This window comes from Mastacembelus armatus, chromosome 3 (assembly GCF_900324485.2).
Source record: "Mastacembelus armatus chromosome 3, fMasArm1.2, whole genome shotgun sequence".
NCBI classification, from domain to species: Eukaryota; Metazoa; Chordata; class Actinopteri; order Synbranchiformes; family Mastacembelidae; genus Mastacembelus; species Mastacembelus armatus.
In genome coordinates, this window is record NC_046635.1 from 15527020 (window position 1) to 15545602 (window position 18583).

The 18583-nt window shown below is 39.8% G+C and overlaps 1 protein-coding gene across 1 annotated transcript in view; it reads left to right on the top strand.

Moving 5' to 3' along the window:
- Positions 1–498, top strand: part of chs1 (chitin synthase 1) — a 67520-nt gene extending 67022 nt beyond the window's left edge. The window contains exon 35 of the mRNA XM_026294133.1: positions 360–498. Coding sequence (XP_026149918.1) covers positions 360–437 — 78 coding nt within the window. The 3' untranslated portion in view covers positions 438–498. The remainder of the gene's footprint in view (positions 1–359) is intronic.
- Positions 499–18583: the final 18085 nt, after the last annotated feature.

Genomic DNA, 18583 nt, shown 5'->3' on the forward strand with positions numbered 1-18583 from the left:
GTCAGTGGCAATGGCACCCAGTTATGCCAGTTGGAGGTCACTAAAATGAATGGTGAGTTGGTGTGTAACTGCGAAAACAATGTTGGACTGCATAGTTTTCTCTGGACGGCTGCCCCATCTGACCAGCAAAAACATGTTTAGCCACATCTCGTTCTATCTATCCCACTTTGGGTGGTGCCGCTCTGATCTCTAGAAATTTGGCTGAGTTTTTTAGCCAACCTAAAGTTGGCCTAAATAAACCTAAATGAAATCACTTAAAGATAACTACACCATCATTCTATCAACAATGTAGAAAGTTTGTTCATTTACTCATACCAGTACTTGAGATGTTTTTTTGTGTGTGTCTTTCTGTCATCTAGTTGGATGAGGATGATGATGGCTTTACTCTGGAGAACCACATTGCCAATGGACTGGTCATCACCAGTGATGATCTATAGTCAACTGTAACCACTGAAACCCAACAATCAGCACCCACTGGCACTGTCAGATGCAACCTATAAGCGAGTCTATTACCACCTACATGTACAGACTGTTTCCTCCTCTGAGAGTTTACACATCAATCAAGTACTGCTTTCTATGTGTTCAGTGGTTTTGCTCTTTGGCTAGTTAGACTGCAATACAACTGGGGAGGCAAAATGGTAGTCAGTTATTACAGAGTGAATAAGGTTGGTTTGGAAATTTTTATGAGGATTTGTTCGCATATATGAGCTAAACTTTCATGACAGGATCTCAGTTTTATGTTCATGTGTTTTATTTCAATATTTGTTCTTAAGATTTATATTTTACTTCGTCTTGGTAAGGTGGAGACACACTACCAGGGTGTGTGTGCACACTTTTTCTGTGGTTGTTTTGATTGTTTTTAACATTGTATATTAATATTGAAGACAACAAATATGGTGTAGTCAAAAATTATATAGGTATATAAATATGATATATTCAACAAAAATATGTAAAAAAAAAAACATTTTATATTTTCAATTCTGCAAAGTAGCCACCTTTTGCTTTGATGACAGCTTTGCACATTCTTGACATTCTTTGTCAGCCTCACCTGGAATAGTTTTCCTACAATCTTGAAGGAGTTCCCAGAAGTGTTCAGTACTTCTTGACTGTTTTTCCTTCATTCTTCAGTCCAACCCATCCAAACCCATCTCAGTTGAATTTAGAATGGGTGATAGTGGAGGCTCGGCCATCTATTGCAGCACTGTCTTTTTTGGACAAATATATATATATACACACAGTGCTGCTTGAAAGTTTGTGAACCCTCCAGACATGATCAGGTTTTGTGTAAAAAAAAAAAAAAGAAAGAATAACCCAATCAAATGTACATCCAAAACCCAATTTGTGAAGTAGACTTCCAAATGATGGACACAAACAAAAAAAGGATATATTGTCATTATTTATTGAACAAAAGGGGTTAATCTCACAAAAACTGGAAATTTGACTTGTGCAAAAGTATGTGAACCCTTTTATTTAGTAGCTTGTGGCGCCTCCTTTTGCAGCCATTACTTCAACCAAACGTCTTCTGTAACCACTGACCACTCTCTCACATCTGTCTTTGGGGATTTTTGCCCACTTCTCCTTGCAGAACTCAGCCAGTTGAGAAAGGTTGGAAGGACATTTGGCATGTACCGCCCGCTTCAGGTCTAGCCACAACATTTCAATTGGATTGAGATCCGGACTTTGACTAGGCCAATCAAGAGTGTTAACCTTTTTTCTTTTAAACCATTCCTTGGTGGATTTGCTTAAATGCTTGGGGTCGTTGTCTTGTTGCATCACCCATTTTTGGCCCAGCTTCAGATCTCTGACTGATGGCAGGAGATTCTCTTCAAGAATTTGTTGATAGGACTGAGAATTCAAGTTTCCCTGAATAATATGGAGTCGCCATTCTTTTCCTGGAATTCAGTGTTAACTTTTCTCCAAACATGGCGGCTTTGATTATGACCAAATAAATCTATTTTGGACTCATCTGTCCAAAGAATGGACCTCCAAAAGGCCTCTGGTTTGTCCAAATGCTCTCTGGCAAAGTTGAAATGAGCAGCTTTGTTCTTTTTTGAGAGCAGAGGCTTCGTTCTAGCAACCCTCCCATAAATGTCATGCCTGTTCAATTTTCGCCTGATTGTAGACGCATGTACATTTACCCCAGATGCTACCAGAGAGGTCTGCAACTCTCTAGAGGTGATGTGTGGGTTGGCCTTTACCTCATTTATTATTTTTCTGGTGCTTCTTAATTTTGATGGGCGTCCACTTCTAGGCAGAGTTGTGGTCATGTTGAATGCCCTCATTTGTATATGATTAGTCTTACAGTGGATGGGTGGAGTTGGAATCTCTTGGAGATGGTCTTATAGCCTTCCCCAGACTGGTGGGCATTCACCACCTTCTTCCTGATGTCCTCGGATATCTCCTTTCCTCTTGACATTGTGTGACTCCGTGGCACCATAGTGGTTTGGTTGGTTTCCACTCTCTTTTAATCAGTGTTGCCCAATCACATTCCTAACGATTCCTAACAATAACATTCCTGAATCTGTTACTCACTGGACTTTACCAATGCAGCAGCGGGTTCACTTACTTTTGCACATACAATAATTCAATCTTTCATGTAATTTTTTGGCTACTTACAAAATTCCCTCTAAAACATATGCAATTGATCAACATACATCTGACATTTAATTTATAAAAAGCAGGTGATGTAAAAATAAGAAAATTATGGTAAAACAACAGAAAACTCTGAACAGCTCAAGGGGTTCACAAACTTTCAAGCGGCACTATATATAGTCTTATAGTCTTTGTAGTCACAGGAACATCAAACTGCTTGGAGATTGTCTTATAGCCTTTACCTTTAACATGCATGTCTACAATGTTCTTTCTAATCTCCTGTGACAACTCTTCTTAGCTTTCTGTGGTCCATGTTCAGCGTGGTGCACACTATGATACACAGCACAGCACAGCACTTTTCATCCCTTCACCAGGCAGAGTGACTTATTACAAGCGTGATGATACCTGTGATGCTAATTACAGGACACACTTTAGTTTAACATGTCCCTATGGGCAAATTATTTTTAATCTTTTCCAGGTGGTACCATCATTTTTGTCCAGGCCAGTTTTATTAGTTTGTTTTTTAAATGTCTCTGTCATGTCTCCACAATTCAGAAACAATGTCTTATTTTCATTAGTTAATTTTTGGTAAATTTTTATTATTACTTTTGTCAGCTTCAAGTTATTTCAGCTACCATTGTGGGTTTTTCTTTCTTTAATGGAAGAGTAACAACATTTTTGTCCACATGTGTAATTAAACGCCATCTCTTCTGTTGTTGGAGGTACAGGTGTGAAAAAGTGTTGGCCCCCTTCCTGATTCCTTATTTTGTCACACTTTGTTTGAGATCATCAAACAAATTTAAATAGTCAAAGATAACACAAGTAAATACATCATGCAGTTTTTAAATGAAGGTTTTTATTATTAAGGGGAAACAAAATACCAAACTACATGGCCCTGTGTGAAAAAGTGTTTGCCCCCTAAACCTAATAACTGGTTGGACCACCGTTAGCAGCAACAACTGCAAACAAGCATTTGCGATAACTTGCAATGAGTCAGTTACAGTGCTGTGGAGAAATTTTGACACATTCATCTTTGCAGAATTGTTGTAATTCAGCCACATTGGAGGGTTTTCGAGAATGAACCACCTTTTTAAGGTCATGCCACAGCATCTCAACCGGATTCAGGTCAAATCTTTGACTAGGACACTCCAAAGTTGTCATTTTGTTTTTCTTCAGCCATTCAGAGGTGAACTTGCTGGTGTGTTTTGGATCATTGTTCTGCTGCAGAACCCAAGTTTGCTTCAGCTTGAGGTCACAAACTGATGGCCGGACATTCTCCTTCAGGATTTTTTGGTAGACGGCAGAATTCATGGTTCCATTTATCACAGCAAGTCTTCCAGGTCCTGAAGCAGCAAAACAGCCCCAGACCATCACACTACCACCACCATATTTTACTGTTGGTATGATCTTCTTTTTCTGAAATGCCAGACGTGTCCCATTACACCAGACGTAATGGGACACACACCTTTTCCTAACCTTTTCCAGACTGATAGATCTCAATTACTTTCTCTCGCATTTGTTTTTGAATTTCTTTGGATCTCAGCATGATGTATAGCTTTTGAGGATCTTTTGGTCTACTTCACTTTGTCAGGCAGGTCCTGTTATCTTTGTGTTATCTTTGAATAATATTTAAATTTGTTTAACGATCTGAAACATTCAAGTGTGACAAACATGCAAAAACAAAAAAGAAGGAGGGAAGGGGGCTAACACTTTTTCACACCACTGTCAGAGAGGCTTTACTGATGTGCATCAAAACAGTGCACCCCTGCAAAGAAGGTGTATAGGGGTAGTTTAGTGTGGTAGGCAAACAAAGTGGGCTAAATTGGGTGGGTAAACTTCTTTTCATCCAGAACCCTTAAAATATTGTTTTGTTCAGTCTGATATACTCCACTGGTAGTTTTAACATAGCAGAATGTAGTTTAATCCAAATTGTTAGTGATCAATTTCACTTAAAGTAGCTATCAAAATTGCTTGCTAATAAGCATGTATGTATGTATATTACTGGTTGTGCATAAATGAAGTTGCACAAAAAAAATGTGGTACAAGCCAAATAATGTATTCAGTGTGTATCCATCTGTGAGAATACAAGAAGTTATGATTATTACAAAAGTTATAATTAAGTGGAATGAAATGAAATTTTACATTTGTGGTGTCTTAATTATGGTATCTCCATAAAAAGCCTCCAGTTAATCCAGAATGCTGCAGCCAGAGTCCTGACAGGAAGTAGCAAGAGAGATCATATTTCTCCTATTAGCTTCTCTTCACTGGCTCCCTGTAAAATACAGAATAGAATTTAAAATCCTTCTTCTCACATACAAATCCCTTCATGATCATGAGCTCCTTCATACCTTAAAGACCTCATAGTACCATATTATCCCAATAGACCCCTTCGCTCTCAGAGTGCAGGTCTACTTGTGGTTCCCAGAGTTTCCAAAAGCAGAATGGGAGGCGGAGCCTTTAGCTATCAAACTCTTCTCCTGTGGAACCAGCTCCCAGTCTGGGTTCAGGAAGGAGACACTCTCTGAACTTTTAAGGCTGGACTTAAAACCTTCCTCTTTGACAAAGCGTATAGTTAGGGCTGGCTTCAGGCAACCCTGAACCATCCTTTAGTTATGCTGCTATAGGCCTAGACTGCCCGAGGACTGGCCCAACCAACCTGCAGTGTCTTTGTTGTTTGTTGCTGTTCTTTTCTCTCTCCTCTATCCACTCACCCCAACTGGTCGAGGCAGATGGCCGCCCAAACTGAGCCCGGTTCTGCTGGAGGTTTTTTCTTCTGTTAAAGGGAGTTTTTCCTCTCCACTGTCGCCAAGTGCTTGCTCATAAGGAATTTGTTGGGTTTTTAGTTTTTGTAAAGTGCCTTGAGGTGATTTGTATTGTGATTTGGTGCTATACAAATCAATTGAACTGAATTGAATTAATTATGAATATGAATTGACTTGTGTGGTAGAAATTTCTTTAAGTTTGAGAGTTGCTAATTCTCAGAAAACAACCACAAGTGTGATGAATCATCTCAGGTTTAATCACGGGCCCGGAGAGGACTTCTGCAAACTCTCAAACTTAAAGAAATTTCTACCACAATTTGGCGACGAGGCTGGGATGGCCAGGCCACTGACCGGCGCCTGTTCTGGACCGAAGGAACCACCGGTGGTAAAATTTAAAAATGAAGGGAAAGTTCCGCTCTGACAAACGGAGGGCTGGAATCCCGCCTGAGGTCAGAATGGGTGGCGGACAGTGGATGCTCCATTCATTTAATAAGTGAGTACAGTGTTATGAATCATTGCTTGTGTATGTCTGTTAAGTGTTGATTTATGTTTTTGGTATGTTTTTGGTCTGCGTCAAAATGAAAAACCCTAGGTGTGTGTGTGTTCGGTAATCACGTGATCTTTGTAATCCCTCCTGGTAATGAGACCAGTGTGTCTGAGGGACAGACGCCACATGATGAAAAAATAATCCTAAAAAACAAAAAACAAAAAAGAAGGAAAAAAAAGAAACAACGAGAAAACTCCACTGGCTGAGGATTACAAACGTAAGTCTTCCTTCGGGAAGCCATATGGTTTATCAAGGAAACGACCAACGTGGAACGTATGTGGAAAACATGAAAAAATTAAGACAGTACTGAAGAAGTAAGCTCTGATTGTTAATGAGAAGTATGATAATGTTGTTAATGAGAAGTAAGCTGTTAAATGAGAAGTAAGCTATTGTTAATGAGAAGTACGCTTTTGTCTATGAGGAGTAAGATGTTATTGTCTATAAGAAGTGAACTATTATTGTCTATAAGAACTGCCTTAGAAATTGTCCCATATCATGAACTGGGCATATGAATGAGGTGATAATGTTATAAGCTTTGTGGTGACTCCTTTAGTGTCTTGTATGCACAATGTGTATACAATAAGGGTACGTTGCTCGGAACGAATGTGTCATACAAACTACCTGGCTGAAGAAAGTTACCCAAAGTTAGTGTTTGTTTGATAAGATCTGACCATACGATGAGATGGGAAGATCAGTGTGAATGAGAAACTATTGTGTGTGTGTGTTATAAGCCCAATGAGAGTGTAACCAGCCCCAGAGCTAAATTATGGTAGATAAATGGGTTAAAAATATGGTTATAGAATGTTGTTGAGAAGGAGAAGAGGAAGTGAAAGAAGGAAAACAAAGGAAGAAATAAATTGGCACTCTTTTCAAGAGTGAAAAAGGGTGGCAGAAATAGAAGTAAGAAAAATCTGCTGCAGAATTAAGGGTAAAGGTAGAAGAGTGATGTTGAGGAGAATAAGAAGGTAAAATAGAAATGTAGGGTGAGAAAGTAGAAGTTATGTTTTACAGGTTCGTCAAACTCCGAAGGGGACACATCAGACCCACAACACGGCACCAGTGGGGTCACAACAATTCACCGCTACGATGGACACCTTGGATGAAGCTGTGCGGACTGCAATTCCTCTGAGAGTTTGCTGGTTTGATTCATGATACTGGACAAAAAGGGGGTGAGTCACCAGCTGATTATTGCACCCGCATGGTAACTGTATTCGCTGCACACTCCGGATAATGCGGCATACAGTCACCTGTGGAAAACTGCATTAATAAATGTCTCAACCTGGCCCAAGGAGCTGCGTCAAGATGTCATGTGTCGGCTGGGAAACAGAGACTTTGCCAAATGTATGGACACGTCTTACACGCAGAAAGGAACTGAGAGAAGTCAGACATGGACCAGGTAAAAAATAAAATTTTCCAAACTGCTCACCAGCAGGAAACTACACCACCTCACAGAAGGAGCCTGCAAATTCGACAGAACAATGCAAGGAGATGTCAGAGGAATCAAGGATTTGTTCAGAATCAGCTTCAAAGAGGACAGTTTCACACTTTAAAGGACATGGACACATATCCTATAACTGAATCAACAAAGACTGATGTAATACAATTGAATGATTGGACCTCAGGAAACCCATATGATGACAGTGCTATAGAAATACCCTGACTAATAATGTAATGTTTCTTTCCCTCTGATTGGTAATTATAATTGTGTTGACACTTTGTGTCAAAAGGGGGGAATGTGAGGATTTTACAACAGAGCAAATGGTCACTGACTTAAACCAATGTGGGGGTTGAATGTTTGCTTGACCCTCTGATGGTATGTGGTTCTGTCTGTTTATTGGTTTAGTGTTTTCGGGTATAAGGTTGTAAATAACTGTCAACAATTTGTTTCTTTGATGGTAAGAAGACTGAAGATAGTACCTGAACAAACGTGGAGTCTGTTCAAGATTAGTCCACCCCTTTCTTGTCAAAATGTATATAAACTGGTCTTGTAACACAGTCGGCAGAGGACTTCTGCAAGGACGTCCTCTCCGGGCCCGTGATTAAACCTGAGATGATTCATCACACTTGTGATTGTTTTCTGAGAATTAGCAACTCTCAAACTTAAAGAAATTTCTACCACACTTGGCTGTCAGTAATATGTCATAGCATCACAGGCACTGAGCGTGAGATACTGTTAGAAAAATTAAAATGTTTACCGTCCTGTGACCTAATCCACCATACTTTAGTATAACTGAAACACTTCTGAATAGGGCCTATTGCGTATTGTGGAAATATAATTGTTGCTCTCAGTGAGCACAGTTTGCTCTAACCTTGACTATTTGATAAGGGCCCAGATGTCTTTCTGTGAGAAATCCCCTCCCTTTTGTATTTCCATGAAAACTGATGTGTTAGGCTGCAAGCAGCCAGTGATCCTCAAGCTGTACCAAGGTGCTGTGTGACTGTTACTCCTTGCAAGTAAAACCTCTATATAATCTTACCGAAGTTCGTCCTCTGAGTCTATTTGTTAAAAGAATTTACCTAACAACTTGGGGGTCCGGGATCGCAATATCTCCTCTTCCTTCCAGGTTTGGACCTAAAAAGCCCTCCGCCCCGGTCCCATAAGGGAACGGTTTGGAGCATTGAGAGGCTAGGATCTGCTGTGAGGGGAGAGGAGTGACGTGATTGAACTTTGAAAAGAGAGACCAGAGACGGACTCCTGTAAGGTAAGAGAATTTTAATTTGGTTAAACTGAGTAGAGTCTCAGTGGGTCTAATTCGAACAAAACCTTCACCTGAGTAGAGTCTCAGGGAGTCTGTGAGATTCAAACAAAACCGTCCCCTGAGTAGAGTCTTGGGGAATTAGAGCCAAACAAAACCGGTGCGGAGTCCCTGGGAGTTTCTGGCTCTCTGGGAGCCCCGGGTGGTCCTGGGTCCTTCGGGTCACGCAAGCTGAGTAGAGTCTCAGTGAATCGCGGTCTCATATCAGGCTGAGAGGTTAGTCCAAAACGAGACTAAAAATATTCATTGACTTGACTTGAGTGCTGAAATTCAAACAAAACCGAAACTTGTGTGGCCTACGGGACACTGGGTCAAACATGTTCGGGTAAAACCGAGCGAGGCTTTCGGGAAATCAGAAACTCAGGATGAACCCGTGGTCTGTGGGAGACCCAAAGTAAACTAACCCCGTGGTCTGTGGGGGACCCGGAACAAAAAGGAGCCCCGGTGCGCGTCGATAGTGCTTTTGAGCATAACAAAACAGAATATTGGTACCATGAAAAGAATATAAAAGCATAGAAATAATTAATGTGATATAAAGTGAGTTAAACAGCTGCTCCATCTCCTCCAATCAGATCAGTAACTAAACAATAACAGTAATTAAAATAATTTAAAAAACAAAAAAGGGGGGATAAGGAGCCTGTTAAAATAAGTGTAGGCCTACAATAATTATAATAATAATAAATAAATAATAAATAAATAAATGAGTAGCAGTGAGTAAAAACAAATAGTAACTGAATATAAAACACTAAACACTAAATTAGAAGAACTAGTCACCAGTGACAAAAATTGATGCATCAAAAGGATCCTAAGAAATATAGAAAAATTAGAAAAATGGAAAAATAAATATGGTTTTTTGGGGAAGGTTAACTGTGAGGACTGTAGAAACTTAGTAAAGGACATAAAGAGTAAGACTAAGGGAAATCAGAAGGATCAGAGAATGGTTTAAAGGAGGCAGAGACAGAGAGGGAGAGAGAGAAAGGAGGGAGAAAAGAGACAAGCAAATAGAAAAACAGTTAAAAACCTCTTCACCAACATTGTATTTAGGGCAAACTGTTAAATTTACAGATGAACAAACTATGTCATGCTGTAGACAAACCTCCTCAACCTAATAATCCACCACCGGCTCAGCTTCCTCCGTACGCCCAGGGAGAAGAGGGTGCTGTTGGTGGAGCAAGATTTCCTCCCACAGCTCCTTATGCTGAAGATAGTGAGGGAGTGCTGGCTTCTTTTAACAGACTGAAAGATGTTTAACACTCACAGTGGAATATCAGTACCTGAAGGTGCTGCACAGAATGGGGATGGGCCTTATGCACAGCAGTTAAGAAATGCCTTCATTAATGGCTTCAAACCTGAAATTTCAGGATTTATTCGAAGGCATCAAATTGGCTGGTGAACTTGTGTCCTAACAGAGAAGAAGAATTATGCTGTGCATGTGACCACTGTTCTCCAAAAAAGAGCAAAAGCACAAAAGAAAGTTAGAAAAACAGCTGAAGTGTTTTTCACTGACTGTGACCTGGCAGACAGCAGATAGATAATCATGACTACTGCTACGTCTGTGGAAAAGCAGGACACTGGGCCAAGAGCTGCCCACAGAGAAAGACACGCCCTGAGCACCAAATGCATTTTTCTCTATTGAAGTTGACAAACAATGATAATTCTGATTTGCATTTGAGTTTTCAGGCAAAAGATGGACTTGGACATGGATTCCACAGGGTTATTGTGAGTCTCCTACCATTTTTTCCCAAGTAATGTCTGCTAACTTAGCTTTAACCTCCTGCAAGAAGTCAAATACGTATTTGTATGTAAATGAAATTTGCTCTGAAACACAAGAACAATGCAAAACAGACACCATAGCTCTGCTTAAGTTTCTAGCAGAACAGGGACACAGAGTGAGTAAGAGCAAACTAGTTGTAAAAAAAAACAAAAAAAAGCTATACTTAAAGTACCAAAACTACAAACTAAAAGACAGATGGTTTTTCTTAAGTATGACAAACTTCTGCAGAGCATGGATACCAAACTATTCAGAGTTGTCTAGTCCATTGTTGAAATTGATTTATGACACACCTATGGCAACTTATGATAAAATAAAATGACTGAAATTGCAGAAAAAGCCTTTGATGGTCTTAAAAAGACCCTGACCAGCACCTCTGTTTTAGGACTGCCTAACTATGAAAAATGTTTTATGCAAACTGTTGATTGTAAAAATAGTCACATGACTTCAGTGCTGACAAAACAGGCCTATTGCTTATTATTCTGCCCAACTGGATCCAATAGCAATGCCTGTATGTATTCAAGCTGTTATTGCAGCCTCCATGACAGTCCAAGCTTCAGCAAACATCATGTTGTTCCAGTTATTATAGTGGGAGATTTTAACATTCATGTAGATGTTGAAAATAACGGCCTCAGCATTGCATTTAATTCTATATTAGATTCAATTGGTTTCATTCAAAATGTTAATAAACCCACCCACTGTTTCAATCACACCCTTGATCTTGTTCTGACCTATGGCATCGAAATTGAACATCTAATAGTTTTTCCCCCAAATCCTGTTTTGTCAGATCATTCTTTAATAACTTTTGAATATAAAATGATGGATCATGCAGCGTTTGGAAGAAAATTCCACTACAGCAGATGTTTATCCGACAACGCTGTTAATAAATTTAAGAAAATGATTCCATCTTTATTTACGTCTATGCCAAGTATAAACATAGTGGAGGGCAGCTGCTTCAATCCCACTCCCTACCAAATTGATCATGTTGTTGACAGCGCTGTAACCTCACTGCGTGAAATGCTTGATTCTGTAGCCCCTCTGAAAAAGAAGTTAGTGAATCAGAGAAGACTAGCCCCATGGTATAATTTACATATTACATAAAGCAGGCATCACGAAGGCTGGAAAGGAAGTGGCGTTCCACAAACTTAGAGGAAATTTTTCTAGCCTGGAAAAACAGTCTACTAACATATAAAAAAGCTCTCCGTAAAGCCAGAACTGCATACTATTCATCACTAATAGAGGAAAATAAGAACAATCCCAGGTTTCTTTTCAGCACTGTAGCCAGGCTGACAAAAAGTCACAGCTCTGTTGAGCCCAGTGTTCCCTTAGCTCTCAGCAGTGATGAATTTATGAGTTTCTTTACAAATAAAATCACAACTATTAGAGATAAAATTCAGCAGATGCTTCCTATACCTGCAATAAATGAATCTTCTACTACAGTAGCTCTTGAATCATCTGTAGGACCTCAGTTATGTTTAGACTGCTTCTCTCCCATAGATCTCTCTGAATTTACATCAGTAGTTGCTTCATTGAAATTATCAACGTGTCTCTTAGACCCCATCCCGATTAGACTGCTTAAAGGCACCCTGCCATTAATGAACTCATCTTTATTGGACTTGGTAAATTTATCTCTAGTATCAGGCTACGTACCACAGGCCTTTAAGACTGCAGTAATCAAACCTTTACTCAAAAAGCCTAGTCTTGATCCAGGAGTCTTGGCTAATTATAGACCAATATCCAACCTGCCATTTATTTCTAAAATCCTAGAAAAAGCTGTTGCTAAGCAGCTATCAGACCACTTACACAGGAATGAACTATTTGAAGATTTCCAATCAGGATTTAGAGCACATCATAGTACAGAAACAGCACTGTTGAAAGTTACCAACGATCTTCTCTTAGCCTCAGATAATGGACTTGTTTCAATACTTGTCCTCCTAGACCTTAGTGCAGCATTCGACACCATTGACCACAACATCTTATTACAGAGACTGGAGCATGTGATTGGTATCAGAGGAACAGCGTTAAAATGGTTCCAATCCTATTTATCGGACAGATTCCAGTTTGTTCATGTCCATGATGAACCTTCCACACGAACAAAAGTTAGTTATGGAGTTCCACAAGGCTCCGTGCTAGGACCGATTCTGTTCACCCTGTACATGCTTCCTTTAGGATATGTCATTAGGAAGCACTCTATTAATTACCACTGCTATGCAGATGACACTCAGTTATATCTGTCTATTAAACCTGTTAACACAAACCAGTTAACCAGACTTCAAGCCTGTCTAACTGACATAAAGGCCTGGATGACCAGTAACTTTTTACTTTTAAACTCTGAGAAAACAGAAGTCATTATATTTGGGCCAAAAAATCTCAGAAATAACTTTGCCAAAATTAGGAGCATCCTGTCTCAAAATAATGCAGGAAAACTAGTTAATGCATTTGTTACCTCAAGGCTAGATTACTGTAACTCATTACTATCTGGATGTCCCAATATCTCCATAAAAAGCCTCCAATTAATCCAGAATGCCGCAGCCAGAGTCCTGACAGGAACTAGCAAGAGAGATCATATTTCTCCTATATTGGCTTCTCTTCATTGGCTCCCTGTAAAATATAGAATAGAATTTAAAATCCTTCTTCTCACATACAAATCCCTTCATAATCAAGCTCCTTCATACCTCAAAGACCTCATAGTACCATATTATCCCAATAGACCACTTCGCTCTCAGAGTGCAGGTCTACTTGTGGTTCCCAGAGTTTCCAAAAGCAGAATGGGAGGCAGAGTCTTTAGTTATCAAGCTCCTCTCCTATGGAACCAGCTCCCAGCCTGGGTTCAGGAGGCAGACACTCTCTATACTTTTAAGGCTAGACTTAAAACCTTCCTCTTTGACAAAGCATATAGTTAGGGCTGGCTTCAGGCAACCCTGAACCATCCCTTAGTTATGCTGCTATAGGCCTAGACTGCCCGAGGACCATTGGTGCACTGAGCTTCCCTACCCTAACCCCCCCCCCCCCTTCCCCTCCCCTCTCTTCTCTCCTCCCACCTCATGTATATTCCACCATTGAATGTTACTAACCTTGTGCTCTCTCTCTCCCCTAGTTTGTGCTCTCTCCCTCTCTCTCTGTTCTCTCTGTACCTTCTGCAGGTGTCCCTGGTCCTGGAGCTGTATATCGCTGATGTGCAGTTACTGGTCCCACCAACCTGCAGTGTCCATTTGTTGTTTATTGTTGCTGTTCTTTTCTCTCTGCTCTATCCACTCACCCCAACCGGTCGAGGCAGATGGCCCCCCAAACTGAGCCCGGTTCTGCTGGAGGTTTTTTCTTCCGTTAAAGGGAGTTTTTCCTCTCCACTGTCGCCAAGTTCTTGCTCATAAGGGAATTGTTGGGGTTTTTTTTAGTTTTAGTTTTTGTAAAGTGCCTTGAGATGATTTGTATTGTGATTTGGCGCTATACAAATAAAATTGAATTGAATTGAATTGAATCCTGACACTAAAGGTTCCACATGCAGTCTCTGTCCTGCAAAACAGGATAGCATACATGTCACCAGCTAAACATCTGTCCTTCATGACTATATTGCTTTCACAGCCACATCTCACTATTGAACGATGTACAACCTTTAATCCTGCTACATTAATGCCTATAGCTGAGGATGGTGGGCCACGACTGTATTGCTGAAACTGAGAATAGTGTTGCCCAGGGTTGACCAAACTGACACACCTTATAAATGTGCTGAAATAACAATGTTTGTAGATGGATCTTTTAAAAAAAGAAAAAAAAAAAAGAAATAAGACTGATCTAATTCTACAGGATATACTGTTGTAACCCTTAAAGATGTTTTAAAGCTGAACCACTACCATCTCATTTATCATTGCAGGCTGAGGGACTTATTACCATAACAGAAACTTGTAAATTATGAGAAGTAAAAGTAGTTAATATCTACACTGATAACAATTATGGATTTTCAACTGTATATGTGTTTGCTCAGCAGTGGAAGAACAGAGGAATAATTACATCACACATAAGGATCTTATTTTACAGCTGTTAGATGCTGTGTAGCTGCCTAAAGAGGTTGCTAATTGTAAGTTCGACACAAATGTAAGGACTAGATATGATTTCTCTTGGCAATTGTAAAGCTGATGAAGTTGCTAAATCAGTAGCACAGAAACCACTGACTTTACAAGCTACAGTTATAGTTGAACATCCTGATGAGCAGATACTTAAAGACATGCAGAACAGTGAACCTTAGAAATGAAAAGACTCATGGGTAACAACAAAAACAAAGAGAAAAGAGTGTAAATTATGTAAAGATGAAAAGTAGTGTTACCTAAAGTTTATTTAGATATGAAGCTGTACTGACGCATGCTAATGTGCATACGTCAGCAGGAGGGATGGTAGATTAGTAAACATAGTGTTTACAACATATGGTTTTACAAACTGCTCAAAAAAAATTATTAACAATGTGAAATATGTGGAAAAATAAACCACAGGGACAGATTGTGACAAGAAATAGTGGAAAGTTTCCACTACCTGAATATTCTTTTCAACACATTTGCATGGATTTTATTGAATTAAATAACTGTGAGGGAAAGAAATACTGTTTAGTGATCATTGATGCATTAACTAAATGGATTGAAGTGTTTCCAGCAAGGCATCCTGATGCACTAACAGTAGCTAAAACACTGACAACTACTATTATTCCCAGATTTGGAATTCCAGAGAGAATCTATTGTAATAATGGTGCATATTTTGAAAACCAGGTAATTAAACATCTTACTGCAGTGTTACCATCTACCTCAGTTAAAACTGTTGAATACTCACGTTTTACACAAGTCCGTTGATGAGGAAGTACACAGAGGCGGCTGGGGTGGTTCAGCTGATTATAGGTTTTATTCAAACTATACAGAGCGCTCTGGAGATCAACCCTCATGGGACACACGGAGAGATCTGAGCTCTAGGCGAAATCTATAGAATGTATATACCTTGTAACTTGGTCACCGCCTTACATGGCAGTACTTTTCCACAAAAGTAAATCAGACCATTACCATATATGGAGTTGTTATTCCCTTTACCTTCCCTCATAGTAAAGACATAGTGAAGAGCGGTGACCCTGTCAGGTGTCTAAACATATAGGATTACACTATACTGCAATACTAGTCACAGAGTGTGTCTGCATTCCCACAAAACCATTCATTAAGGATGATGCTCACATGACTGAGACCATTGCTGATTACATGGCAAAAATTTTGAATAATAAAAATGTTGTCAATGTTGTATTAATGCACAACAGGAGGGTCCTGAGCCTGAACCTGTCTCTAGAGTGAATCCAGGAGACTGGGTCTTTGTAAAAATGATCAAGAGAAAGTATTGGTTTTCTTTGTGCTGGGAAGGACCTTACCAAGTACTGCAGTCTATACTCATGGTTGTGAGAATTGTTGAAAGACCTTCGTGGATTAATTTAACACACTGTAAAGAGGTAAAAGTACTGTCTGAGTAATTCTGTCAAACCAGCAGGGACTCACTCTAAACTCCAACTAACCTGTGGTGAAGTCTGGCTACAAAGGGGGGTGGGACCAATAGGGACCACTCGTCTCAAACCAGTGAAGAAATCAACCACACCCAGGGGAATTAGGTGAGTGAGGAGTAAAGTGACCTGGGGAGAAGACTGCTCAGAGGTACATTTTGCCATGGAGGGTCCAATATATCGACCCTGGCACCCCTTTAGACTATTTTGTGGGGTGACACTGACAATAAGCATATTGACTGTCATATCGCTGACCACAGTTATGTTGATTTTGTTTCTCTTTGAGAAGGGTTTGCAACAGCCGGAGAGCGCTACTAACTCCACTGAGATAAGACCTGGTATCTTTTCCTCCCTTGAGAAGGAATTGCTACAGCCAGGTAATGCCATGAACAACACCAAAACCAAACCTAGGACAAAGAGAGCTAATGATGTGCCCACTTTTATCTTTTGGGCCAATGAGACTCAAACTGCCCAGTTTGATTTTTGTAAAGTAGTTAACTGTGGTAATGTGTGACAGGAACAGCTGACATGAGCAGACAAGTATGTCACTAAAATATGTAGGTTACACTGATAAGACTTGATCCACACAATGATCCAACAGGCTTGAACTGCACACTGCAGCTGTTTACGTCCACCTGCCCTCCAGCCAGTAAACAATGTCTTTGCATTATTTGATGCCACCTATTCCTGCTCTTACTATACCTTTCTTTACACCTTATAGTACTAATTATACCTGTTTTTGAGAAATTCCACTTCAGGGAGAAAGGTCGGTGATCTCCACTGGTGCAGCTCTACCACCAATGTGACCACTCCTGGGGCAGACTATGACCCTTCCTGGTTCACGGACCATGTTACTGCACGTGCTGACCTGTGGTGGTATTGTGGGGGAAACCAATTGAGACCAGTGCTCCCACCTGATTGGCAGGGAACCTGTGCTCTTATACAATTGGTGATGCCATTTTATGTGTTGCCACTGTCTGGTTCTTCCCTAGACAGCCCACACCGTGTGAAAAGAGACACTGCAGCAGCTGGCAGTTTTGATAACAGAGTATATATTGATGCCATCAGAGTGCACATAGGAGTTCCCGACGAGTATAAAGCTAGAAACCAAGTTGCAGCAGGTTTTGAATCTTTTCTGTTTTGGTGGGCAACCATTTACAAAAATGTTGATTGGATAAATTATTTGTATTATAACCAGCAGAGATTCATTAACTACACTAGAGATGCTGTCAGAGGCTTAGCAGAGCAGTTAGGTAAAACTAGTCTTATGATCTGGCAGAACCGGATGGCATTAGACATGTTACTGTCTAAGGAGGGAGGTGTTTGTAAAATGTTTGGATCAACCTGTTGTACCTTTATTCCTAACAACACTTCCCCAGATGGATCTGTCACTCTTTAGTCAAGCTTTACAAGGACTCCAAGCCTTATCTGAGGAGCTCGCTGAGAATGCTGGTATTGACAACAACTTCACTTCTTGGCTGGAGGGAATGTTTGGTAAATGGAGCGGTCTGATCCAGTCCATATTCATCTCAATGGCTGTGATGACTGCTATTTTGTTTACCTGTGGTTGCTGTTGCATTCATGTATTAGAGGCCTTTGCTAACGCCTTATTGATACAGCAATAACAAACAAATGTATCAGTCCATTTCCACCCTGAAACTCCTCCAGAGCCAATGAAGGAAGACCTGACTGTCTTTTACCGACTATGATAAATTTGTCCTAACTTCTGAACTGTAAGGCACAAATGACTCCAACATTGAAAATTCCTACAGGAAGTGATGTTGTGATGACTGTTTGCCCATAAAGACAGAAAGTTATGACATTTATTTCTCACTTCTACAAGTTATATTTAGCATGCTAATCATTTTAGATTTGTGATTGTGATCTTGTTTGTTTGTTTGATTATAGTTATGATTTATGATTTTACTGTTTTTCCTATAATAGTAATAATTCTGATCTTTCTGTGTTTTACCAGAATAATAATCATTAATGATCTGCTAAACATTTTCATATAATAGTTATGCTAAGCATAAACAGGAGGGATGTGTTAGAGAAATTAAAACGTTTACCCTCCTGTGACCTAATCCACCTTACTTTAGTATAACTGAAACACTTCTGAATAGGGCCTATTGTGTATTGTGGAAATATAATTGTTGCTCTCAGTGAGCACAGTTTGCTCTAACCTTGACTATTTGATAAGGGCCCAGATGTCTTTCTGTGAGAAATCCCCTCCCTTTTGTATTTCCATGAAAACTGATGTGTTAGGCTGCAAGCAGCCAGTGATCCTCATGCTGTACCAAGGTGCTGTGTGACTGCTGTGTGACAGATTCAAGAAATTGTCTAATTTTGTAGATAAAAACAAAACAAAATCATAGACACGCCACAAAACAATTTTTATTTAATGTTCCAACCTTCTGGCTTAAAGAAACATTAACAAAAAGAAAAAAAATTGCAGTCAATTGCAATTGTTTTTTAGATCAAGCAGAGGAAATAGTTATGTGGCATGTCTGTGATTTGTTTTTTTTATTCAAACAAAATTAAACAAGTGAAAGAATATCCTCCAAGAGAGGCGATTCCATAATTTTTGCCAGAAGTTGTTCTTATTCTTTGATATGCCTTGTGCTAGCAAGACTGACT